The following is a 25,724-nucleotide window of genomic DNA, read 5'->3' on the forward strand; positions in this document are numbered from 1 at the left end:
CAACTTTCCATTGGTCTACCAGAACTACCATCTGTTGGGGTCATAAGGGCCGGGAGATCAAGTTTAATGCAGCCCTCACAAGTCTCATTAAGTATTTAGCTGTGCATGGCTTAATCTGTTCATAGCAAAAAGCTTTTGGTGTGTGTATGTTTAAAATAGAAGTGCCTGCTTCTGTCCCCAAGGATGTCTTGAGCCTGCTGAAGTCAAATGAAGAGTGGCTGAAATACAATTGATTGCTGATTGAAACCAACCAGTAGCAGTTTAGATTGCATGTAAATACCCGCAAGAGTTTTATACCAAGGATTTGACTGATTGTGTCAAATTAATATCCATATCCCCCTCACCTCCCAGTTCTTCCTAGCCTACCTTTTGTCACATGTTCCCTTGTTGAGACCACCACCCTATTCATCCTATTGTCTTTACAGTCTGTATGAGCTGTGGTCCCCTAGTTTCTCACTGTTCCCAGAACTTCCTGCCTACTCACAAGTTTTGACAGTTTATGAACATTCCCTATCATCAGAAAAGTTTGGTTAATAGCCAACTATAGAAGCTATCCCAGACCAAATGTCAGCCACTGTTATCCCAGAAGTGTCATCTATCTATTCCCCCCAGCATGTTTTGCATCTAATTTGAAAGACTATTAACATACTAGCACATTCATGCAGAAGTTAAATTTCCAGAAGGGTGTTGATGGGTTGCAGAATTCAGGTTTTTAAGGCCTAAAATGATCCTCTAGAGCCTCTGCAATGTTAGAAAGGTAGTGGCAGCCAGAGGGGACATCGGTCCTCTGCCAGCACAGACCTACTTGAACATGAGAACAGATATACCTTCAATATAAAAAGAAATAGGGCAAGCAAAGAGGACAACACCAGAGGAAGGATCGCTGGGGCAGCGGGAGTAGAGTGTAGGATGTTTTGACATGGCAACAAATATTTTTTAACTGCTAATGTTGTATCATATTTATAAACATCTTATTTAGCAGCACTCTTCTGGGAGCAAATCACCTACTAAGTCTAAACTGTTTCCACCTGGAATCAGTCAAGTTCTTACAGGCTTAATATATATTGCCATTCATCATTCAAACAAATGAAATCAATCCTTTCTAAATCCCCATTCTAGCAGGATGCTTCTTTATTGCTCAGTTTATTGCAACATGTGTTTATGACAGTGAATTTTAATGGGCTGATTGACTCACTTTAAGAAATATATATTGGCTAAAATGCACCTATCCTGGCAATAATGGGAAGTAATAATTCTAAACATGCTTGGATTGCAGCTGTACATGAAGTTCAGCTTTCTTTCGGCTTAAATACCAATAATATAAAATATCTCGGTGGTGGCGCCCGCCCTGTGGAATGCCCTCCCACCAGATGTCAAAGAGATAAACAACTACCTGACATTCAGAAGACATCTTAAGGCAGCCCTGTTCAGGGAAGTTTTTAATATGTAACGCTGTACTGTTTTTAACACTTGATTGGGAGCCACCAATTGGGTATAAATAATAAGTTGTTGTTGTTGTTGTTATATCCTCCAAACCACAAATTAATATATATTCAGGCTCCAATTGACATCACAGACTATAAATAAGAGATTATGCTAAGATACATTTAGTATCTCAGCAGTTTCCTGCTGTATCTTCTGATAGCTGGCTTACTATTTTTAACAACTACAGCACGTGTATCACATTATTTTAATAAGAGAGAGTGCTGGAATATTTGTTCAGTTTGAAATGTTGATACATTTAAGTGCATTAGAGAAATAATTATAATGGGTGTCAAATCCAAGTAAACATGATAAAAACTGAGCAGTTTGCTTCAGAGGTTGAACAGTGACTATACATTAATCAAAATTTATGGTATAAAAGCCGTATGAAAAGGAGAGAAAGGATTAAGTTAAGCACTGCATTGTTTACCCTGTGCTGTTGTGCACTAACAGCTGAATAACCTGCCTAGTTAGGATTAATGGAAAGATGAAAAGAACAGCAGAATACAGGGATGCATGTAAGTTTCAGCAATGATTTAAAAAATTATATATATATTTAATTAAGGCGGAGCCAAGACATATAAAATAATTTAAAAGAAAACAAACATTTAGCATACCTAAATTGCATCTATTTATTATTAAAATTATCCCCCTCCTTTCATCCAAGGAGCTCAACATGTCATACACAGTTCTCCCCCCTAACTCCATTTTACTTCACCACAACCCTGTGAGGCTGAGAGAGCAAAATGACTGGCAAAAGGTCACCCTGTGAGGTTCTGAAGGAATAAGGCTACAGTTCATGGCTGAGCAATGATTTGAGCCTGGATCTCCCCAGTCCTCACCTAACATTCTAACCACTATGCAACATTTATGTTATAAATATAATCTTTATGATAATTATTAAAGCAGTAAAACCTCACTCACTAAAGCTGCAATCATATCCACATTTGCTTGAGAATAAGTTCTACTAAACACAGTGGGACTGACTTCTGAATAAACATATGTGGGAGTGGGCTGGGTGTCCCTGTCCCATGTCTCAACAAGCAAAACCAGGTCCTCCCTATGATTATATACAACTAGAATAGACATGAAAACGTGCTTCCCCTCCATTATTCAGTGAGGTCAACACTGAAGGATATGTTGATGTGCAGTTCAGTCTCTCTGGCTTCTCCCTCCCATTGCCAAATTTGATGAAAAATATATTTAAATCTGGCTTCTCCTTCCTGTTTGTATTCAAAGCTAGCAGGCATTTAAGCCTTTCTTCCCTTCTCTGGGGCTACTTAAAGACCTATGTGCCTAAGGGAAGGCAGAAGAGAACCCCAGGCCAGGACGTCTGTAATAATTGGCTCCTAAAGGAACCATCAGTGGGCAAAATGCTGAGGGCACTGTTGGAGCAGGCCCTCCTTTCCTTTGTTGTTGTTTAGTTATGTCCAAATCTTCGTGACCCCATGGACCAGAGCACGGCAGGCACTCCTGTCTGCCACTCCTTTCCTTGTTATTGTTGTTTAGTCGTTTAGTCATGTCCGACTCTTCGTGACCCCATGGACCAGAGCACGCCAGGCACTCCTGTCTGCCACTCCTTTCCTTGTTGTTGTTTAGTCGTGTCCGACTCTTCGTGACCCCATGGACCAGAGCACGCCAGGCACTCCTTTCCTAGTATGCCCTGAGGGAAGGCAGAAACCCAGACCAGACAGCTGATGCTATCAGCTCCTGAAGGGACCACTAGTTGGTCTGACAGTATTGTTCTATATTTTATACCCCTTTTTGAAGGTTAAGGTTGGAAGTGCCTTGGCAGAATGTGGTATAAAAATGCAACGGATAAATAAATTTCCATTAAGCCTTGTGGTTTATTTATTAATAATAATAAACAGGCTAAAGCAGTTGAGGCCAACAATGCACAGTTGGCATGATGTCTGTATGTGCTTTAAATCAGGTCCTTCCACAATCAGGGCCATCTCTACCATGGCCCTGGGACCTTAGGGTGAAGGGGTGGGCAATAAATAAATAAGACTATGAAGCAGAGTGAAGCGGCCCCCTTGGGTTTATGAGGGGTGTCATTAAAGGGCAAGCAGGCTGTTTTTACAACTTCTACTGCTGTCACTTCATCATTGGCTAACCCGCTCCATCCTATTTATGAGATATGAATTAATGGAAGCTATTATGGCGAATATAATGTTCTATATCTCAGATAGCCCCAAATGATGCAAAGGCATTAAAGATGGCTTGGCATTAATATTACAATGCAGTGGCATTTAAGAACGTAAGAATAGTCCTGCCTGTGGGAAGCCTTGCAAGCCGGACCTAAGCGCCACAGCACCCTCCCCTCCCACAGTTCCCAGCAATTCAGAAGCATATGTCTTTCTTAACACTTGTGTTATTGACAGTTCCCCATGCCTCTGCTCTGATACATGGTTCAAAACCAGAAGCAAAGCTGTAATTTATCTCCCATGCATTACTGATGCTCCAGGTGCTCCCATCTTGGCATGGTGCTGAGCCGCATCTCGATTCCCCTACAAAGCCCTAGCTTGAGTGTGGACATAAATAAAGCTGAGGCAGAGACTCTTCAGCTCCTGAGCCCATTTCTCCAAGCGCTAGAATTATTGCACTAGCTCCTTCCGTGGGTTATTGAAATGTGAGACCTGTCACTTCTCTCAGCTCAGCTGCCTTTCCTGGAAGCGTAAGCGCGTCGATTGTGTGCAGTTCTACATTTCCAGGCAGCGGAACTGGAGCGCCTCAGCAGCCCTCGCCTTTCTCCAAAAGGAAAAAAAAAAAAAGCGAGAAAGGAGGAGCGGTCCATGATCCCGCTACCTGACACCCCTTGAAAGCAGGGAGTGAACTTGGGGCCTGCTGAAGGCGGCAAACTTTCCCGCGGCGGCGGTGCCCTTCCCTCGGCGAGCCCAGCGAGCGGCCTCCGCCGTGGTCCCTGGTCGAGCAACCCGCGGGGAGAGCGCTCGCTGCTTCTGCTTCTTCTTTCTCCCCTCCTCCATTGTTCCCGCCCCTTCTGGTCTCCGCCGGCTGCCGCCGTTGCAGCTCCTACCTCCGGCCCCTTCCCCTTCCGCCGCCTCCATCTCAGGCTCTCCGGCGGCTGAGCGCGGAGAGCGCCTCGCCCTGCCCAGCCCCCTTCTCGGTGGGGAGGAGAGTCCCCGGGCTCCCCGGCGCCATGTCCCGGTACACGCGGCCTCCCAACACCTCGCTCTTCGTCAGGAACGTGGCCGACGCCACCAGGTAAGCGGCGGCGACGAGGGAGGCGGCCTGCGCGCACCGAGGGGCGGGCGACGGGGACTGCCCGGGGCGGAGGCCTCCTGCGAGGATGCTGGGCCTCTGCGGGGGGGGGGGGAGAACAAGGCCTTTCCGCTTCCCCTTTTTGGGGGAAACGTGGTTTTTTGTGTGTAAAATGGCTGAGGCCCCGCGGAGAAACAGGCAGATGAGGGGCTGGGTCCCTGGAAGATAGAAGGGGCGCTTTCTTCTCGGGGCGGGGGGGGGGGCTGCTCCTCAGAAAGGTGTGCGGCGAAGATGTGCACAGCGTGGCTCTATGGGCCAAGTAAAGCTGTAGCCACCCGCTACATTTTCCTATCGACTTTTTTCTTTTTTTAAATTAAAATTGTTTCTATTGTTATCCGCCGTCGGTCCCACTTGCCGGAAAGGCGGGGTATAAACGGAAGCAGGCCCCGGGTTGTTTTTTGAAACATTAGTCGCCCTCCTTGTTATGGAAGAAAATGAAAATTGATCTCGTTCCCAGAGGGCAACCTGTCCTGGGAAAACCAGTGCAATGATATTTATAGCACTATCTCTCCCTCTCCCCCCCCCTCCGCCCACCGCTTGGGTACAGGGTGTCGCTTTCTGGCTAATCTGTGGGCGTGGAGGAGAAGTTGGTTCCTAGGCATTTGCTAGGAGATGACATGGACCTCCATACACACTGCCCAGGGTTGTGCCCCAGAGAGGTCACTTGGGTGCTGCTAACGCAGCACTTTGATTTCACCCCCAGAAGGGCACTCCATTGTCAGACAGAAAGGTGCCAACAAGTGATGTGGTCCTACAGGCACCCTGTGGGTTATAGTTACATGGCTTGAAAGTTTGCCACAGACTATGTTCCACCTAGGCCAGTACAGTGGACGCTCGGATCGTGAACGTGATCCGTGCGGGATGCAGGTTCTCAACCCATAGTGGCGTGTCTGCATAGGTTGCAATTCGGTGCTTATACGCAATTTAGCGCTCCTGCGCATGCGTGACCCCCGAAACCTGGAAGTAACCCATTCCGGTACTTCTGGGTTTCGGCGGGTCCGTAACCCAAAAAATCACAACCTGAAGCGTCTGTAACCCGAAGTATGACTGTACTGTCTATTCTTTCTGTCAGGGACCACAGTAGTATGAGACCTTTGCTACCACTGTTGCCTGAGATATGTTCAACTAGACATTTAGCCCAGAACTTTTGCATCATAAGTGTTACCCATTTATCCAGGTCTTTGTCATCTTTTGTTATATTAGTAATTATGTAAATTTATTCATGTTGGAAGCCACCTTAAGAATGGTTTTTTAACTATGGAAAGGTGGCATACAAATAAAATGATCATAGATCATAGAAAGATAGTTGTAAGGGAGCCTGAGGATCCTCTAGTGTCTAGTCCAAGCCCCTGCAATGTAGGAATATGCAGCTGTCCCATACAGCAGTGGTTCCCAATTAGCTAATTACTCAGGACACCCTATTTTTCAAAAGCCAAGCCGCAGACTCCCTACTTTTGAAAATTTTGATAACTCTATGGTAGTTACCTCTGCAAAACAATTTTTTGAACAAAATGTGTGTGGGGGGGAAATAAGCAAAGGATTTTAGGTATACTAAAAAACAAACCGATCATAAATTTTTTGTTATTACAATGCAAAAATAACAAAAAAAATAATAATTGAGGGGGAGGCAAGGGATGGGGCCACGGACCCCCTGGGTGCGTTCTCCAGACCTCTAATTGGGAACCACTGCCATACAGGGATCAAACCTGAAACCTTGGCATTAACAGCACCATGCTCTAACCAACTGAACTGTATGTATGTATCCTGTCTAGCTATTTTTATCTGAGTACTTAAAAGCATGTTTTCAGTCAATTCTTCCTTGCCACTTTGTAACCCCAGTAATGAAATTAAATGGAACGCCACATAAGGTGACAAGATGTGAATGAAGCAGGGCAGTGAATTTTGATAGTTGCATAACTTTTGATAAAGTTATGGAGCCCTCTCCTCCATTGCATTTGCTTGCCTTCTACATTTTTTTGTTTTGTCTTGGGCAGGCTTCAGTAGTTTTGTGGGTTTAAAAAAAAATTTGCTAAAAAGTCTTCCCATTTTCAGCTATGAGATTCCTCTCTTCAGTAGGGAGCACTTTGTAGGGAAAGTTTATTCAGATAGCAGAATACAGCTAGGACTGCAGCGTTTAAACCATTAATTAGTTAGATGAATCACTTTCATAACTCTTTAATTGAATAAAAGTGCCCCAATTAACTGGGCAGCAATATTAAAACATGACATTATCTTTAATATATGTACTTATAAATAGAAATGGCAAGCAGCATATTAAAAAGGTATTCCTTCTTTTTTCTCACATTAGGAATGCCTCTTCTAATATCAGACCAGCATCACACAGCAATGCATTATCTAAAAAACAAAAAAGCAGCACTATTGTTTCCCTCATATGCAAAATTGATATCTGTCTGCTAGCAAAAAATCTTTACCCTGTTCTCCAAGCATAGTAGGGTTTCTTTTGTTCCTTTGTAGGGCGTGGAAGACTCTTTCCGGCATGAGAACCCAATATGCAAATAATTGCAAATAATTATCCTTTCCCCCTATGATCGAAAGACCAGCCAATGAATAAGGCATATAATTAAAAAGCTAGGTATTATATTGTACAACCTGATGTTATCCATTCTAACAAGTGCCCAATAATTACTGACTTGTGTGGAGTCTTTTGATATGTATGGAGTGACACCCCTACTTCCCAGTTATTCATTTCACAGAAAGGAGCAAATATGTGCATGCTTTTCTCTGTAGGTTTGTGTAATCCTCACCACATCTAGTGGCAATGAATTCAGCATAATATTATTCATTGTGTAAAGTTATTTCTTTTGTTTCTCCTGATACTTCTGCCTATGTGAGGATGTTTGTCTTATGTGAGGGAAAATATATCTGAATTCATCTTCTCCATTCTGTGTGCTCTTTCATGATTTTCCCCCCATGTCTGAATCTTTAGTATATTTGTTTTAAACTGAAAACTCATCTTCTGGTGCCCCAGTCCCATGTTGAAAAAATAGTGGCATTATATTCAATCAAGTTGTTGACCTGTTTATCTCAGTACAGTGTGCTTCAGTACAGTGTGCTTCAACTGGTGTTTGATCTCCTGAGCGATATTGTAGTCTGACAAAAAAAGCAGGGGTTCCAGAAAGAGAATTGTGTGCCTTTGGAGAATTTTCAGTTGCAGGATTGTTGGCATTCATTTTTGTGTCTGCCCCATTTCTGCAAATTGCTATTAGAGTAATCACAATGCGAATGATCCAATACCAGGAAAAATACATTTAAGTGAACCCTAAACATACTAATAAGTTCCTAGCTCGTTTTAGTTTCAATAATTATATATGTTCAAAATTTATGGCTATGATTCCCAATACTGATAGAATTATTGAAAGTGTGTCTTTAATAGTCTTAATACACAAGATGAGTCTGCTGCAGCTAGGTATTGCTAAAGCAGGTACAATGATAAAGAAGCACTCATTCTTTTTGCCTTATTTCTAAAACACTTCAGGCCTGAGGATTTGCGTCGTGAATTTGGTCGGTATGGCCCTGTAGTAGACGTATACATTCCGCTTGACTTCTACACAAGACGCCCAAGAGGATTTGCTTATATACAATATCCTTTATGTCACTGTATTTTTTATTGAGGTGCATTGTTGTTATTGCGTCCTAACTTAATGTATTTATTTCTTTGTCTCAGAAAATGTAAAGCAGTCCACAGTGGCTGGCAAGCACCCCAAAGTTTGAATGAACCTGGTTAGATAGAGTCCAAGCAGGCAAGCCAAAAGACACCTTAAAGTTCAAGCTTCAAGGAATAAAGAGGGAGGGTGGAAAAAGATAAAAAGAAAACTGGAAGAGGGGAAGTCCTTTTTCAAGGAAAAGACAAAGCCACAACACCAAGTTAAGGCTTCGGCTTTCCGACATTTGCTCAAGTTCCAAAGTCAAAGCCAAGTCTGATTTGGTTGGTTCTCCGGCCCTTGTCAAGTCCATCTAGCAAGCCCTAAAGAGTAAAGGTCAAGATCAAGTGACGTGGAGGTAACTGCCAAAGTTTCCTTTTGTATCTTATCGCTCAAGCTCTTACGTTGCAGTCAAGAATTTGTTTGTTTATAACTGTTTTAGTTTAAAATATTGCTTCCTTAAATTGGTACAAGAGAACTGTATGCAAATATTTGTTCGCTTTTCCATGAGTCATTTTCCTAACAGAATAGATTTCATTGGAATACTGAAACATATCAGTAATTTAGATGATCTGGTGACATATTTTTGTGGCATTTACAGCTATTTGTTTTAAATATTGGGAGTAAAGGAGGAGGAAAAACAAGTCAGCTGTTTATAGATATGAACAATGTCTGCAGTAAATCAGAACAGAAGTAATGAACTGAGGCTGCTTACCTGAGAGTAAGCCACATTGACTTCAGTAGGTCTTCCTCAGTAGATATGGTTAGGAGTACACATCTAGATAATATTATTTTCCACATCTAGGTAATATTTCCTATTAATGCGTCAAGTTTAAGGGCCTTCAAATAAGGTCACACCTTAAATATTCTTGCTTTACTTTAGTTATGCATTAAAGATGTAGGGACTCCAAAATACACAGCGAGTCCCTTCCTACCATTCATTCCTTTGCCATTCAGATCTGTAGAGAAACAACTCTGTGTGCCCACAGACATGACATTGAAATGGAGGGGAAACCACTGTGTGTGGGAATTTCATGTGCATTTCAGTGTACACATGAGTTTCCGAATAAGGGCACCTATACTTTAAAGGCATTTATTATTACCTTGTTTCTGCATGTCATTGAGCTGCCTCATACTTTTTGTGGCAATCCAGGTATACTGACTGGTACTTGCTGTGACACACATACAAAGTGTGAAAGAAAGATGCACATCTTGCAGAATTTTGTGGGCCTTGACACTTACTGGGTTCTCTTGAGAAAGATGGGGCTTGCAAAACAAAGCGGGGATGACAACATGACTAGGGCAGTGGGCCCTGACAGATGCCTGAGCTTGCCATTCTCTGGAGTCAACACTGTTTTGAAATATGCATTGTACCCTGGACGGGGAGTTGTGGCCAATCCTAGTTTCCCAGCGTGCTTGTGGTTGTGTGTCCTCCTTCCATACATATATGTATATACAACCAAACACACTGCTGGAGTTCTGCTGTATTTGAGTGGCAATATAAAGTATGAAGCAGCTCTCAGCTTAAGTGGCATATCAAAATAACTCTTGCTTTTTAAAGTATCTGGAGTAATTTGGTCTATGTTACATGATACAATTTTTTGCTTTGTGCATGTTTAAAGCGTCCTTAACAGACAGTCATGTTTGAAGATGTTCGTGATGCAGAAGATGCTCTTTATAACCTCAATAGAAAGTGGGTATGTGGCCGGCAAATTGAAATACAGTTTGCACAAGGTGATCGCAAAAGTAAGTGAACACCACCTTGTCACTTACTTATTCTGCAAAGCATTTCTTTAAGATAGTTGCCTTTCATATCTCTTAAGATTGAAAAATAAAACAGGCACAAGCTTATAAACTCTAGTTTTTAAAATTGCATGCGTGCTCAGTATGTAAGAAGCTGCAGTTTTCTTGCGATCTTCCAGTTTTGCTTTAAATTCTAGCACCAGGTCAGATGAAATCGAAGGAGCGCCGCCAGTGTTCTCCAATGGACTATAGAAGGTCAAGAAGCCGTAGCCGAAGGAGGACACGTAGCAGAAGTTCTTCATGGGGCTGGAGCAGGAGACATTCTGATAGTTTTAAAGAGTAAGTCTGAGGATCATGAGACAAAAATTCAATTGCATACTAATGATTGTGTGTATTATGTTCCAGGAGAATATTTGTGAACAACAGTGATGGTAACCAGTGAGGATAAGGTAAACTTGAGCTGGTCCTGCAAAGGTTCAGTCATCCTGGCTCCTTTGTAAATAATTTGAACACTAATACTGTACAGGTAATACTGTACTTGTTTATCTGGTAATAAATCCCATTGAATGCAGTGGGGCTTACAGCTGAGTAGAAATGCATAGAATTGTGCTGTGTGGCTGGCTATTCTCAGGCAGGCAGGCAGTGAGGTAGTATAGCTTCAAAATTCTGGCACTGCATTTGAAATTTTGGATTAAAATGTAAGTATTAAAATCATCTTGCTGACTGACTCCTAGTGAGCTCATTCTTGTTGCACCAGGTTTGAAAAAATAAAGTTTTGAGACAAAGTAGATTTTGTCTGAGATAGTAACAATGCATAGATAATTTTTAATAGCTTGTTATTCCAGTCTGAAAGAATAGAATAGAATAGAATAGAATAGAATAGAAGCATAAACCATGGGAATCCTCAAAACTACTCTTTAAATTTTCCTTTTAAAGTTTTGGGGTACTTTTGGCATACAATACTGTTACAAAACCAAACAAACAGTACCTCAAACAAATTAAGCAAACTGTTTGGGTTACGATGTTCCTTAAAAAGTAGGGGAAGATCAAATATCGCTTCTAATGGAGCTTTGGATGATTTTCAGGTCAAGGCGTAGACGACATTCTTACAGCCAATCTAAGTCTCGCTCAAAATCTCTTCCAAGGCATTCCAGCTCGCCCAGACGATCCATCACCCCGCAGAGAAATTCTAGTTCTAGGGGAAGGTCACGATCCAAGTCACCCCACAGAAGTTCCAAATACGTTGAAAAGTCACCATCCAGTTCCCATCGAAGACGTTCCGGTTCAAGAACAAAGTCACGATCACATCCAAAACGTTCCGGCTCAGCTACCAGATCCCTGTCGAAATCCCCTCGGAAACATACTAATTCCAGTTCTCGCTCACACTCTAGGAGCTTCTATCAGAGAAACAGCAACCAGTCAGTATCTGAAGAAGATTAATGCCTCTATTTCTTTAACACCGTTTTTTATGAGCACAAAATAAGGAGAACAGAAATTGTCCAAAGCTTATATGATATGTAAGGTAACTGATAAATGAGAGGCCTTGCTATGTGCCCTTTCAGTCCCTGCTTCAGTGTGCAGAACTCCTTTTAAGATTTTATTTTTTATTTTTAAAGAAACATTTACCTAGTCTAGATTCTATTTCCCTGTACTTGGAACCCAATAGTAGGCGATCCCAAGTTAAGCTCCCTGCATCCATGCAAGCTGTCGTTAGTCCTGGCAGTGATGTAACTTCAGCTGCTGAAAGACCAATCAGCTTTCCTTATCAGAATTGTAATTGCCCTTTGCTCCATGTTCTTTCAGTTGGCAGAACCTAATGTCAGTTTAACATTGTGCTGGATAGAAGCTGTACGAGAGGTTTCCTCCTGTTTCATGTGGGGATAGAGGCAGAGCCATTCAGCCATGCCCTCCTTGGCTCTCGCATAGTGCTTTTGTAGATATTGTAGTGCAAGCAAGGCTTGTTCTGCATATCTACACCTGGAAAAGGGCAGCGCTGCTCAACAAGTAGCCTTTTGCTATTCGTTTTAACGTGACATGAATTAGATGCAGCTACAGGTTGTTTTACTTCATTTTGCTGTTTTCTTTGGCATTATTTTTCTGCCTGCTTTATTGTCATACCAAGAATAACCAGTTCAAATCTGAGTCTGCTGTTCTTGTAGGTTCTTTGGGTAATTAGGGTCTTTTGTTGAGGGTGGGGGTGCTGAGGGAGGCATTATATAATGTGTGTGTTGAGTTTGAAATGCCATTTCAAATTCAGGTGGTCTAATTGTTTCAGATTAGAGAAGTACATTAGCAGGCTAGTATGGGAAATTTTGTATAACATAGGGTTCTCACATCCTTCCGAGTTTATGTTTTTTCAAATATAATTTATATTTAAAAGCCTAGCAATTTATTTCCATTTGGGGCTCCATGTTGAAAGAGAAGTGCTAACTGATCTTAATTAACTTCTATCGAAATCCCAATCTATAGATCTGCAAGCACATTAAAGCTTTTGGAACTCAATTTTCTTGTCAAATAGATGATAGGCAAGAGGGGGAAGGAGTACCCAGATAGCCTTTCCTTTCCTTCACTAACGTACAGGCTGTGCATGCAGATTGGGCAGTGTGTTGGGATGGGATGCATTTCAGTCTGGTCTGAAGACGCAGCAGAATGAGGTATAAGTAAAGGGCTGGATTAGATTGTACTGCTTCATATGGGCAATACCACTTTTGAATGCTCTCCCTGCTTTTTTCATTCCCAAAGGCAATGAAAATAGAAAGTCATATCAGGCAAATAGTTTGGCTACAGTCTACTCCCTGTTGTGCTTACCTTCTATTGGTAGGGAGTGTTTAACATAAGGGAACATTCAAAATGTGATTTATCTACAATCCAGAATTAGTACAGTTCACTCTATGAAAACATTCTGCTGTATGTGTAAGATACAGCCTTTGATCCTGTACAGTGGTCTCTCAGCATTTGCAAAGTGGATGATTATCACATTGTCAGTCACTGGATTGTGACCAATGTTTAGTAGAAAGCAGTCTAATAATACGTAATGGAAATTTAAAAAGTGATAATTGGTTATATAAAGTCATTTTGTAATACTGTAATATAAGTTGTTAAGCACATGCTTTTCATGTGTAGTCAAAACATTTTTGTGAAACCCTTAAAACAGTAATATTTGTAGTGTAAGAATCTTGCTACATTATATATTTTCAAACTGTCATTGTATTATGAGATTAATGTAGAAGACACCTTCTTCAAACATTTTAAAGTTCTGAGCCCTGAAACTATTGAACTATTGAGTATAAAATAATTATTGGCTTGTCTAACCCAAGTAACAGAAGGTATTCTGAAAATATTTTGTATTTTATAATATGTTACATTTGCATTGTGTAGTAATGTTTGGGAACCTATAATTTGTGTTTAAGTGTATAGTACTAGCTGTGATGTCTGTTACATGGTACAAACATTGTATTAAGTAACTGTGGTGGCAGTAAAACCACATTTCACTTCATGAGCAATTATACAATTTTGTGTTGGAAATAGCATTATTGTTATTTCATAACTTAAGATATTATTTTCAATAAAACACATGAAGTTCCTTGTCATTCCCTTTTTCAAACAAATAAAAACATACACACAGACACTTCATAAGTACTGTGCACACCAGCATAGCAGAGTGGTTCGCATAGGGGAAGAGTGACTTGCCCAAAGCAACACAATTAATCTAGGATTGGGTTCTTAGTTTTGTTCCACACTGCAGGAACCTGCTTCCACACTGCAGTTCCTCACAGTGCCAGGTTGGATGAGAAGTTCAGAACCATACAGGAGGGCTCATCTGGCAATAATGCCCCCTGCGACATTAGCACAATGTTTGAGGGTTGAGGCTATTGTGGGAAAGAGTTGCAGCATGGACTTCTCCTCCTGTATGATCCCAGGCATGTCACACCACTGAGAAGACATGAGATCCCAGTTTTATTGTAGATCTGCACATAGGGAATAAGGGAGTAAGATGCTGGGCTACTGTTGCAGTTCAGACTGTAGAGTGGATTTATTTATTTGCTTTCCCCCATTTTTTGTAAAATGCACACATTCATCCCTGCATGCAGTGGTCAGAACACACAGAAGAAAGATTAAGTGTAGCTTTCTCTGTTTTCAGTTTACTACATATGTAGATCTTTTATTGTTCAGAGCATTAAAAAAAAAGAATTGCAAGAAACAAGAGGGAAATAGCAACATAGTCTGGGAAATGCTAAGATTTGTGGGTGTATTAAATAAGATTTGGGTGGGAGACAAAGGGAGGACCCCTCAAAAAACCACACAGTGAGGACTGAGCACAGTTAGTGACCATAGAATGTGTGAGAGTTGTTGGATCAATCCATCAGCCTCTGATGGGTGATTTAGAAGGATTGGGTCCAGCATCACTTTTGCTGTGTGTGTATCTACACTTGGCCGTTACATCTCAACGCAGCTCCTTCCTTGGAAGCATCTTCAGGTTTGAAGGTACACACGGTAGGCAATAAGTGCTCATGGACGTCATAAAGATTCAGTCAAGTGCAGAGGTTTACTTGACAGGCATAAAAGCATACTGGTAGCAAATATATACAGACGTTTACCACTGCATGCTTAGAGTTCAACAAGAGTCCAAGGCTCACTGCTCTCACCACAAGTCGCAAGCAAGAGACTGAACAAGTTAAAAGAAGTTTCACAGAACCATTGTTATCAGTTCTTCCTGTGTGTCCTTACATAGACAAAACAATCTCAGCCTTCTGCTGCTGCTTGAAACTTTTCTGTTTCTGGAACAAATTATTCTCTAACACACAGAATATCCAACAAGGGGAATAATGGAAAACTAGGAGAGAAGGGATGGAAGGAAGAGTACATTGCTAACTGGCAAGAACCTGAACAGGAGTACTTTACCCAGCAACCTTCTGTTGCAGGTACAGCTTGCTCTGTAAAGCTTGTAGATAAGTTATTAATGGGTAAAAACTAGTTTTTGTAGAAAGTTTCTAGTCTTGGTAGAAAGTTAAGCTCACAAGTATACAGTAGCAAAATGGTAAGTTCAGCGTTAAGAAATTTTTGAGATTGAACAGCAAATACCTGTTCAGCACCGAAATGACCTCCCCAGGGTGTATATAATCATCTTAATGCCATTACAGTGGTACCTCAGAAGTCAAACGGAATCTGTTCCAGAAGTCCATTCAACTTCCAAAACGTTCGGAAACCAAGGTACAGATTCCAATTGGCTGCAGGAAGCTCCTGCAGCCAATCAGAAACTGCGGAAGCCCTGTCAGTTGTTCGGGTTCCAAAGAGTGTTCGCACACTGGAACACTCACTTCCGGGTTTGCGGCATTTTTGGGAGCCAAAATGGACAAGTACCAAGGCATTCAGGATCCAAGGTACGACTATATACATCCATTACATGCTGACATTTGGAATATTATGAAATTCTGGCTTTCCGACCTCACTCAAAAGAATCATCCTAAACCTGGAAAAGAAATAAAGCAAGACATGTAAATGTCTATAACTTACTGAATTAGATAACAGAAGATGTATTACAAATGAACAAGTCAAGCTTCCTTAAGCTAGAGTGCCTATTGGACAATCTAGTTCAGTCCGTATGTCACCAAGTTTCCAAAGTCCTGGAGGAAGTCTTCCTAGGTCTGTTCCCCAAGATTCTTCAGCCTAGAGATGGAACCTGGAAGCTTTTGCATGCAAAATACTTTTTCTACCACTGAGCCATGAACACTATGCCCCTACTGATGGCTACTTGCTCAGAAAGCTTTAAAGAGAGAAATTAATGGAGGATTGTGCTATCGATACCTATGGCAGCTGAACAGAATCTTGCACGTATTCCTCTGAGAAGATATCTGTTGCTTTCATACTTTTTTGTTAATTTCAAGGGACAGCTGTGTGTTGCTTTTGGAAAAGGGTGGTCCCTTGTAGAAGTCTCGTGCTGCATCTCATTTCTTGATGGGAGGTGTGCCCATAAGTGCCCTCTGCCATCCCTTCCCATTACTTACCACAAGGGCTGCCCACTGAAATACCTCAGCTAGTTTTACGAACCTATGGATGGCTTATAAACTCTCTCAAATGACTTATGTTGTACAAGAAGAAAATGGAAATGTTCTGAATGTTCTTAATGAGATGGATGGCTAGTAATCCCAACACCTCTCAGATCTTATGTTGTATGGCAGAAAATGGAAATTTTTGATAGTTCTGAATGTTCTTCATAAGATGTTTTGCCCATTGGATTTTACATGCTACTTATTTTCATAGCTTTCAGTGCTAGCATAAATGACTTCATACCTTTCTTGTTTTTGGATCCAGTTTGAACTGTAAGTACCATTCTTTTTCTCAGTTTTTTTCTCTTATGCTGGCCACCTCCAGGTGTTTTTTCTTCCCCATTTACCAATTCTGCATAGAAGATACCAGGAAAATGGTCCGGTATTTACCAACAGCTCGTAAGTGAACTTTCTGTCCAGCATTTTTATTTACATTAATCTCTGGGACTTTGAATAAGAGCAATACATTTTTAAAATAAAAAATATGGGATATATGTTTTTCAAACAAAAATAATTTACCATCATGGTTTTTCAGTTTAGATATATGTCAAAGCTGCTTATAAAATCTGTTGAGAGCTAATGTAGCTTTGCATTGAACAGTCCAACAAGGATAAGAAAAGTGCCAGGCAAAGCATCTTCCACTTCCACTTTAATTTCCTGGGAATGGCTCTGAGCCATGCACTGGCAAAATCTATATATACAGTATATAGACACCCTCCCCCAAAGGGATTCTGGCATCAGATCCAGGGGGCACTCTGGTCTATCATTTACTTCTCTATGGACTGGATCCAGAGACACACTTGTAGAAGAAATTATTGCACTGATGCCATTCCATTAACAGTTGTGAATGAGCTAGTGGAAGACTGACTTTCTACAGCAGATTGTGCAAGACTGTGTGTAAATGAAAGAATATTATAGATTTCAGTTCCCTTGCATAAGGATCTTCAGCTAAGTCAGAAAGAAATCCTGCTTGCAGAAATCAGGACGCCTCTGGATCTAGTTTTCTATGCCAGTCCTAAAATCCTAATTACAATGGTTCTGGTATATGTTTGTGTTAAGGGACGCGGGTGGCGCTGTGGTCTAAACCACAGAGCCTAGGGCTTGCTGATCAAAAGGTCGGCAGTTCGAATCCCCGCGACGGGGTGAGCTCCCGTTGTTCTGTCCCAGCTCCTGCCAACCTAGTAGTTTGAAAGCACGTCAAAGTGCAAGTAGATAAATAGGTACTGCTCCCGTGGGAAGGTAAACTGTGTTTCCGTGCACTGGTCTGGTTCACCAGAAGCGGCTTAGTTATGCTGGCCACATGACCCAGGAAAACTGTCTGTGGACAAACGCCGGCTCCCTCAGCCAGTAAAGTGAGATGAGCACCACAACCCCAGAGTCATTCGCGACTGGCCTTAACTGTCAGGGATCCTTTACCTTTTTTTTTAGGATTAAGATACACTGAACAAAATAGAATTTAACCCTGTAAAAACATGCATAATATGCAGCAAACTTTTATATTACCTTTTCTTTGGTGAACAAAACACACTTTTGAGTAAACATGGTATATACCCTGTTAAGACAAAGAAGAGACAATTTTTAACCTTAAAAAAAAATACAACCTAAAAATTATGTACTGGAGCATATGGTTCAGTGTCTGCTCTTTTAACTTGTCATGCCCTATGCAATTAATTCATGCAAGTCAAATCACTTCACAGAAGCATGGATTGAAATTGATTGTTACAGTAGGCAATTTAACTGGGACATAGAACAGAATGCTAATCTTATCCTTTGCAGTTGTTCTTGTTTAAAGATTGTTCTGAGACTTGGAATTTTGCCTGCATAATTGTTTTGAATAAAGCTTAATTTAAAAGAGATTGTTGCTGATCCCTATTTATTAAAGCTAAGAGATGTTTGCCGAAACAAAGTCTTTTGATCTGAAGCTTACTGTAGTACAATATAGCTGGCAAAGGCAACCAAAATCCACTAGAGGGTGCTCCAAACTTTTTGTACACCTCAGCAGGAGACTTACTGTAAACATGTCTCCCTCTTATTTACATTCCTTTTTGTTTTGAAGACACGCTAGGAACAGCAAGCAAGCAGAGGAGGGCATACAGTTAGAAATGCAATAGAATATCTGCTGTATGCCAACTGGAAAAAGAATAATGTGGAGATGGGATACAAGAGTAGACAAGAAGCCTAGGAGGCAATAAGCTGCTCCTGAAATGGCAGCAACTCCTTTTGGAGATCTTTCTTCCCGTGCAAATTCAGCTCTATAAAATGATTTGTCTCCACACTGCTGCAAGCTGCTGCCTTCGACACTGGAATGTCTGGATTCAACATCTTTTGTTGTTTTTACAAAGAATTCAAAAGTCGTCAGCCAGCAGCATTCCAGTGTGCTTTTTTTAGACGGTTTCTGGCAATGCATGTTTAGTGTGCGTGTTTTTCTTATGTATCCACAGTACTAGCCCAATGTAGATTGACAAGAACTACTGTTGTTTTGTTTTTTTAAAGCACATATTTTGTAAAGAAACATGAGCTCTCGCCTAAGGGACAGGCATTGTTAGGTTTTTAATGTGGGGAATGAAGCTATATATTTAAGTGCCTTGTGGGAATACCATTGTGGAAAAGCAGTGCCACAGTAGTTCTAAGGGACTGTAACATAGAAGCATCCAATGTTTAGTAGAAGGGGCTGTGGTAAACTGTAATTTCTTCTTTGGTACGAAGATCAGTGGGGAAAACCCCACCATTAGAGAGCTCTGGAATCTGGTTGGAGACTCTGAAGATAATCCAGCCTAAAAGCCAGGAGATTGGGGATTTGTACTTTGAGAAGACAACCATCTGACCATAAAAAGCACTGTCCCTACAACATTCCCAATTAGAACTGTATCTGAACTTGATGAAAAACATTGTCTGGAGTATGTGCAACATGCGTTTGTCATGTGTTTTTCATAAGCCCTTAGATGTCATAGAAGAGACAGGCCAAAAGAACCAGCCTCTTGGTGTGTACATTAACATTCCCCAGAACAGCAGATTTTGGCAACCTTCAAGATTTATCTTGAGCAGACAGCTGGTTGTGTAGTATGGTATTAATGTTGCAGTCTATCATGGGTTCCATTTCAGTACTGGATACTACTTTGGACAACTTAAGATACTGGAAGACGTGTGAGCTGTTTTTTTCTCAACAGTCGTTTCACTGTGATTTCACTTGTTTCCTTAGTTTGGAACTATAATTAACTAATACAACACAGTATTAAGTAAATGTAAATACTATCTTGGTTGGTCTCCTAATACAAATGTACAGGGCTGTATCATATGGTGATATGATCTCAGCTTTATCTCAGCTGATAAGGGCTTCCATCAGCAGAACGAGGAAAGCAATTTTTGGTGTATTCCCCTTCTGCAGCCATCTTATACCCCAGAGGGCTGGGAGACTTCCAGAGATTTAAGATAGAAAGTAGGCTTTGGCAGGGAGTGGGAATCGCTGAAAATTGCTTCTCTTCCCATTCTGCTGATGGAAGCCTTATCATTGCCTGAGTAACACAGTTGGGTGCAACCTGTAATATTTATGAGAAAGTAAATATAATTGATGGGCACTGTCCAGTGTTACTCATACTCAGATTAGTCCCATTGAAATTAACGTACTTGCCAATTGATTTAAATAGGTCCACACTGAGCATGGCTAAATTGGATATCACCCAACTGTAATAAAAAACCCCGACTGCTGTATCCACAGGTGAGAACAGTTCTCACCTGAAGACCTGGAAGAGTTATTTTACAGATGAACCAGGGTACAAACTAAATAAATACAAAGTGGCACTGTTTCTAGTGTTAATATATTATAGCTATGCTCTTACTGTGCACTGTGATACATTATTGCTGAAGGTCAGAATGCTACAGGGTAAAGTGAAGTATGCTTTGCTATGATTGAAATATGCCACAAAAGCTTTATTTGGGGCATTTAATAAATTAAATGAATCAACTTTGGAAAATATTCCAATTGTCTTTTGTACAAGGACCAAAGATGGATTAATTTCAAATGTTTCCTTTCTGGTGATAGTATTTCATCTGGAATAGGGCTTATGTCATACCTCCCAAAATGGGCTAATCCTGAGTCACAGTAAGTAATGCCCCATTCTTTGCACATATTTAACAAAAGCCACTGTTCTACCTCCATTCTTGGGTACTGCAGTCCACTTCCTACTGAAATCAGTGGGCAGATTTGTTTGCTTCAGGGTTGCGAGTAGCATTTTGTGTTTTGCTTCTTTATAGTTTTTTAATGTACTTGTATACACTTAGCAATATGGAATCTCAGCAATGAATACTTCATAGTAGTCTGCAGAAGACTTCTTAAAACGGTTATGAAATTTTAGAGTTGCCTGCTTATGTTTCCTATATTTTCCAAGGCAAATGCAAGTATCACTGGGAAGGATTGTGGAGAACTTTGTGTTGGTGCTTAAGTAATAGCAAGACCAGGGTGTAAGGAAGATCTTAAGCTAGAATAAAAAAAAAAGTATGTCCTACCACTGACAAAGCACAGCAACATTTAGTACGTGCTGCAGCATTACTGTTTAGACAGAGCAACTCAAAAGAATGACAACCAAGTAAGGGGAGGCCAAATTGTTTTATTTAAGTTCTTTTTTAAAAAATAGCCAATTATTTCTGGCAGTTTGCTCTGCTATTCTCTATCAAGAGAATCAACAGAGCTACGTTTCTGGGCTAATTAATCTAATCAAAAATTTATATTTCCAATGAGAAATTGAACTCCATATACTGTTTCAAGCTCATGATTTTATGAGCGCTTCTTATCCAATGAAGCATTGTGCCAAATTGTAAAACTTTTCAGTAGTGCATTAGCAATGTTTTCACATTTCCATCTGAACATTGAGATGAGTTCTTCTTTCAGAATCTCAGCACCTTGTGCAAACCTTGTCAGGTCTTTCCATGTGTCAAGCACACATTAGAAGGTGTCCGTTATTATATACAAAAACCACTTACCACGTGGGCAGTGTAAAATTCATCCTTTCATAACAAAACTAAAATGTACTTCAAAATATGAATATACACATTACATGATATACACTATTTACACAACCATAAAAAATAGAGTAAAAGTTTGCGAATTTAAGATTTGACAGTCTTTCGCACTTCATGTTGCAACAAGGCAGGTTTCAAATTCCTGGTATGCTCTCTGTAAATACCCATAAGCTACGCTTGAACTTTTAAGAGAGTTTTTAGATGGACTGCCATCATCTTCCTGTTTTGGTCAGAATATTCAACAGGGCTTCCTACCCAATGACTGGGAGGCTTTGGAAGGACACTGGGTGAAGGAGGGTCACTAAACTTTGCCCCAGCATAGTTTTCTTTTTGGTTAGCTTCAGTCAGAAAAACAGGTTTCTTTGATTTCACATTTTCTGCATTTTTCAGAGGCTTTTTCTCCTGCTTTTTAATGAGTTCAGGTGACACGGATTGTTGCCAAAAGTTATTTTCACTTTTTTTGGAAGGTGGAATCTTGTTTAGTGGTATATTACATTTGTTCCTTGGTCTGTTAATCTTTGATTGGTCACAAAGGTGTATACTGTGAATAGGTTGACTGTAAGGAATGGTAACCTTCTCGGACTTTCCCATCCTGTTTCTGAACAACTGCAAAGATAAAAGATAATTTCATAAATATATTTAACTACATTCACAGTTATTGTTTCAAAGTTAGTTGTCCTTCACATTCACTCTTTATTTTGTTAAATGATTCTGTGATGTCGAAATACCAGACGTAGAAACATGCAGATGCAACGAACATGCAATTCTTCCAGATGCCCCGTTTACTTAGCATTCATTCTGATCTGTCTGCTGAGAAATTACGATGAGCACTGTTCTGAAATCATATTGACTTGCTTGTGCAGTGGTTGTACATCTTCCCATTAATCATGTACACTTTTCAGTGCATTTCCCTACTGCTATATCGCAAACACAAAAATCAGCTTGTGGATGTGTTGCACCAATGTGACAGATCCAATTAACTGGTTTAATTGTGCAAACCTAAAATTCTGGCATGTGCTCGAATCCCTTCCACAAACCATGGATAATCTGGAGGCAATCTAACTAGGGAGTGATTCCAATTGAAGGCACCAGGAGTTAAGTATGCACAGGATTGTACACAGGATTGTACTATTTTCTATGGGGCTGTATAATTAAAATTTCAGTAAACAACAGACAAAATACAGTAAACAACAGACAATCAGCAGCATTTTTTTTTTAAAAAGTTTTGAGCTCCGTTAATATGGAGCAATGCTGCTTAAACTCAAAGGGATTTGGGGGAGTTTGCTCCCGAAAAAGTAACTCTTTGATCGCATAACTATACTTTAAAGTTCTCCCACAAAATGAAAAACTATCTCGATTAGGTAAGCTCTATAAATCTAAATAAGAAGATTTTTTTTAAAACCCTCTCAATCTTGGTTATGCAGGAAGAACTACCAGTCAACTTGACGTCAACACTGGCTCCTCGCCCAGTACGGCTACGCACACAGCGTAGCCCTTCCAGGCGAACGCGGCTCCTGCTCCTCCCCCAACCCCGTTCACTGAGAATGCAAACCCCGCCCCAGCCCCTTTCCCTTCGTCCATTGGGCACGGCGGCGGCGTCACGTCTCTCTACCCCTCCTCCGTCAATAGCCACGGACAACGGGCTAAATCGGGCTGTTGCTGGGGCGCAGCCGCCAATCCGATTGGTGGATTCCTTCAACCTATCAGCCCCGGAGGAATCTCACTTCGCCCTTTCCCACTAAAGACAACAGGCGTAACGGAAACTTCCTCACTCCCCCCCCCAAACCGTCAAACGCAAACTGCGCAGGCGCGTCCCTCTCGAGCTGAGAAAGTGTTTTCGCCTACCAGCAGTAGCCCCCATCGCCCCGCCCCCCACCAGCCGCGCTAAATATTATTTACCTCTTTCCTGAGGGGTTTACTTATACTGACGGGGGCTGTTCTCGGCGAAGGTGCCGGCGGTTCTGCGCTCGGAACCGTTTCTAGCCCTGGCTCTGAGGAGGGGACAGGGACTTCGTAGGGGTTACACGTCCCCTGCGCGGTGTTCCTTCGCGTCAAGCCGGCACGATGTTGCTGGTAGTGCTGGTAGCGGCTCTGCAGGAGGCCGGAGGGAGCGGACCGTATCTTGGCTCTTCGCCGCCGCACTCTCTTCAGCGCCGGCCGCGCGCTGCCTCCTGGTCCCACCGGGCAGCAGTTGGGCTGGTGGCTTTCCCCGCTGCAGTCTGCCCGCATGAGGCGCTGAAACAGGGATGCAGGGAACCGCCGGGGGTCCTCGGTGCCGGCCGAGATCCGGGCTAGAAACGGTGGAGGCGCCGTAGTAGTCACCATGGTCGAAAGGAGTAGGATTTCGCGCAGCAGCGCGAAGGTGGTTAAAAAAAAAGTTGAGTTGGTGGGCAAGGGGAAAAAAGAGCTGGGGCGCAAGGGGTGCGAGTGCGGAGCGTCCGCTCGGGATTTTAAGTAGCTGCGCTGGTTAGGCGATCAGCTCCGCTGCTAGGAGAACATGGCGGGGGAGTGAAGAGAAGTCGCCACAACGCCCCACTGTTGTTACTCGAGAAGGCCACACCCCCTTCCCGCCGCCTGCCTATCAGAACGGAAAGCTTGTATGGGAGCCCGCCTTTCCGTCGCCGTCGCCCAATCAGCCCCGAGCATGTCCTGTGAGGGCCTCCCTACTTTCCCCAATGAAGACGGACACAAATACTGTGCAGGAGGTCACGCCCCCTTTCTAGAACGAGCCGTTGCTTCCTCGGCTTCTCGCTTAGCGATGAGCGAAATGAGGAGAGGGTGCTTCACCTCCCCACTGCCAGCCCTCTTAGGAGCGTAGACCACCTACCCTTCATTGGAGAGTAAGCCCCATTGAAGTCAGTGGGATTCACTTCTGAGTAAACAAGCGCAGGGTCGCGCTGTGAGGCGGAAGCCGCCAATCAAGCGCGACAAAGCGCATGAGCCACGCCTCCCCCGCCTGCGCCCCGGCTAATCCGAAGCGCGTATGGAGGCCAAGGCCCGCCTCCTTTCTGAGAGAGGGGGCGGTTGATACCTCGGGCAGTTCCGAGTAGCGCGCCGGGCAATGGCTGAGGCGGCGGCGGGGGGAGTTTCCCCGCGGGGCGGCGGCGCGGGTAGCCTGTCGGAAGAGCCGCCGAGCGGTCCGGAGCGCGAGGACCCCGTGCGCTGGGACGGGCGCCTCACGCACTTCGTGGCCCGCGACTTCGAGCAGCAGATGCGGCGCAGCGCCCCGCCGGGCTCCGGCTGCCTCATCCCCGCCGTGGACCCCGCGGCGCTGCAGGACCTGGCGGCTGTGGCCGTGCAGGCGGCGGCGCAGGTGGACGAGCTGCTGCGCAGCGTGCACGGCGCCCTGCAGGCCCTGACGGCGCTCAGCGTGGGCTGCATCCAGACATACCGCGACGGCGTGGAGAGCCTGGGCGAGGCGGTGGACACCAGCATCCGCTCCATGTACACCCTGATGGCGCGCTGCGAGGAGCTGGACAAGGCCATGCAGCCGGTGCCCGCCTTGGCCCGGCGCATCCGGGACATGAAGGGGGCGCTGGAGAAACTCGAGGGGCTCTGCAAATAGGCGCTGAAACGAAGTAAGCTGGTTTCCGGACAGCTGCTCTCCTCGGCGCTGGTGGCTTCCCCGTCAAAACCCGCTCTGGCCTTTGTTGATCTCAGGACAATTGCATAGCTTTCTCTTAACCAAGCTTTTGTTCGAAACTGTGCAAAATCAGTTGTGCCACGTAATAAATACTTTCTTCTCCTCTTGCAACAAACTGACACAAATCGCCTTTCCAATACATGCTTATGTGGCTTTGTTGAACAGATTTTCTTAGTGTCCCTTATAAAAAAGCCATAGAATGGACTCTTACCGATTGATCCTCTATATAATTACTCAGAAGTAAGTCCTTCCTAAGTAAGGGATTCCTAAGCTTTCTGCCTGAGACGGCAATCCTGAAGATGCTTACTGGGTAGAAAGTCCCATTTTGAATTTTCCAAATAAAACATGCAAAATTCTTTGTCTGCTGTATCTGAAATTTTATGGCTGCAATTGCTTATGCGGATACAGTTAAATTAAATGGAATGTAGTCGTAGTTCTGGAAGGACAAGGTGGCTAATACATTCACTGGCTGAGAGACATTGTTGTGCTGCATAAGACACAGACCTTTATTACAACAAATATTCACTATCTTGCACTTAACTTGAGCATAATTCACAAACTTGTGCTTCTATTTAATAAAATACTCAAAGTAGATTATTAGCAGTATTGGTTTTTATAACAAACTAGAGATTAACATTCAGCTTCTAACTCGAGGTGGCAATTCCCAGCCACTTACTCTGACAGACATTAAGCCCACAACTTGTGTACCTTTAACTTGTGTGCATTCAGGTTTAAGCATGTGGCAAAACTTAAAAAAATTAAAAGGGGGTGGGGCTCTGGGAAAATGACATTGTCAGTCTCACCCACTATTGACTGTGTGATTTTGGTGTTGGGGACGATCCCTGGAAT

The 25,724-nt window shown here is 42.6% G+C and overlaps 2 protein-coding genes, 1 long non-coding RNA gene and 1 pseudogene across 5 annotated transcripts; 2 read left to right on the forward strand and 2 right to left on the reverse strand.

The window, feature by feature from the left end:
• Window positions 1-3,433: 3,433 nt before the first annotated feature.
• On the forward strand, window positions 3,434-13,752 carry SRSF12 (serine and arginine rich splicing factor 12). 2 transcript variants are annotated; one of them, XM_081905540.1, is made up of 5 exons: window positions 3,434-4,707; window positions 8,261-8,365; window positions 10,069-10,172; window positions 10,367-10,508; window positions 11,255-13,752. In XM_081905540.1, exons 1-5 carry the CDS (start codon window positions 4,643-4,645, stop codon window positions 11,607-11,609), a joined length of 771 nt encoding a protein of 256 aa, XP_081761666.1. In that variant the 5' UTR covers window positions 3,434-4,642; the 3' UTR covers window positions 11,610-13,752. The 2 variants fall into 2 exon arrangements, with proteins under 2 accessions (XP_081761666.1, XP_081761667.1); XM_081905541.1 differs by having other exon boundaries at window positions 4,167-4,707; window positions 11,315-13,752.
• Window positions 13,753-13,783: 31 nt separating this feature from the next.
• Window positions 13,784-17,771, reverse strand: LOC309366753. Its single transcript, XR_014166866.1, has 2 exons — window positions 17,720-17,771; window positions 13,784-16,568 (listed from the first exon to the last, which is right to left on the reverse strand). It is a non-coding gene; the product is annotated as an uncharacterized lncRNA (long non-coding RNA).
• A 3,029-nt stretch (window positions 17,772-20,800) lies between these two features.
• On the reverse strand, window positions 20,801-23,742 carry PNRC1 (proline rich nuclear receptor coactivator 1). The gene is made up of 2 exons (XM_081905696.1): window positions 23,132-23,742; window positions 20,801-21,838 (listed from the first exon to the last, which is right to left on the reverse strand). The coding sequence occupies exons 1-2, from the start codon at window positions 23,555-23,557 to the stop codon at window positions 21,404-21,406; spliced, it is 861 nt and encodes a 286-aa protein (XP_081761822.1). The 5' UTR covers window positions 23,558-23,742; the 3' UTR covers window positions 20,801-21,403.
• A 483-nt stretch (window positions 23,743-24,225) lies between these two features.
• On the forward strand, window positions 24,226-25,469 carry LOC309366843 (BLOC-1-related complex subunit 6 pseudogene; annotated as a pseudogene). Its single transcript has one exon. The product of its transcript is annotated as a BLOC-1-related complex subunit 6 pseudogene (transcript).
• Window positions 25,470-25,724: the final 255 nt, after the last annotated feature.

The sequence above is a fragment of the Podarcis melisellensis genome (genome assembly GCF_964234715.1).
Source record: "Podarcis melisellensis genome assembly, chromosome: 3".
Taxonomy (NCBI): domain Eukaryota; kingdom Metazoa; phylum Chordata; class Lepidosauria; order Squamata; family Lacertidae; genus Podarcis; species Podarcis melisellensis.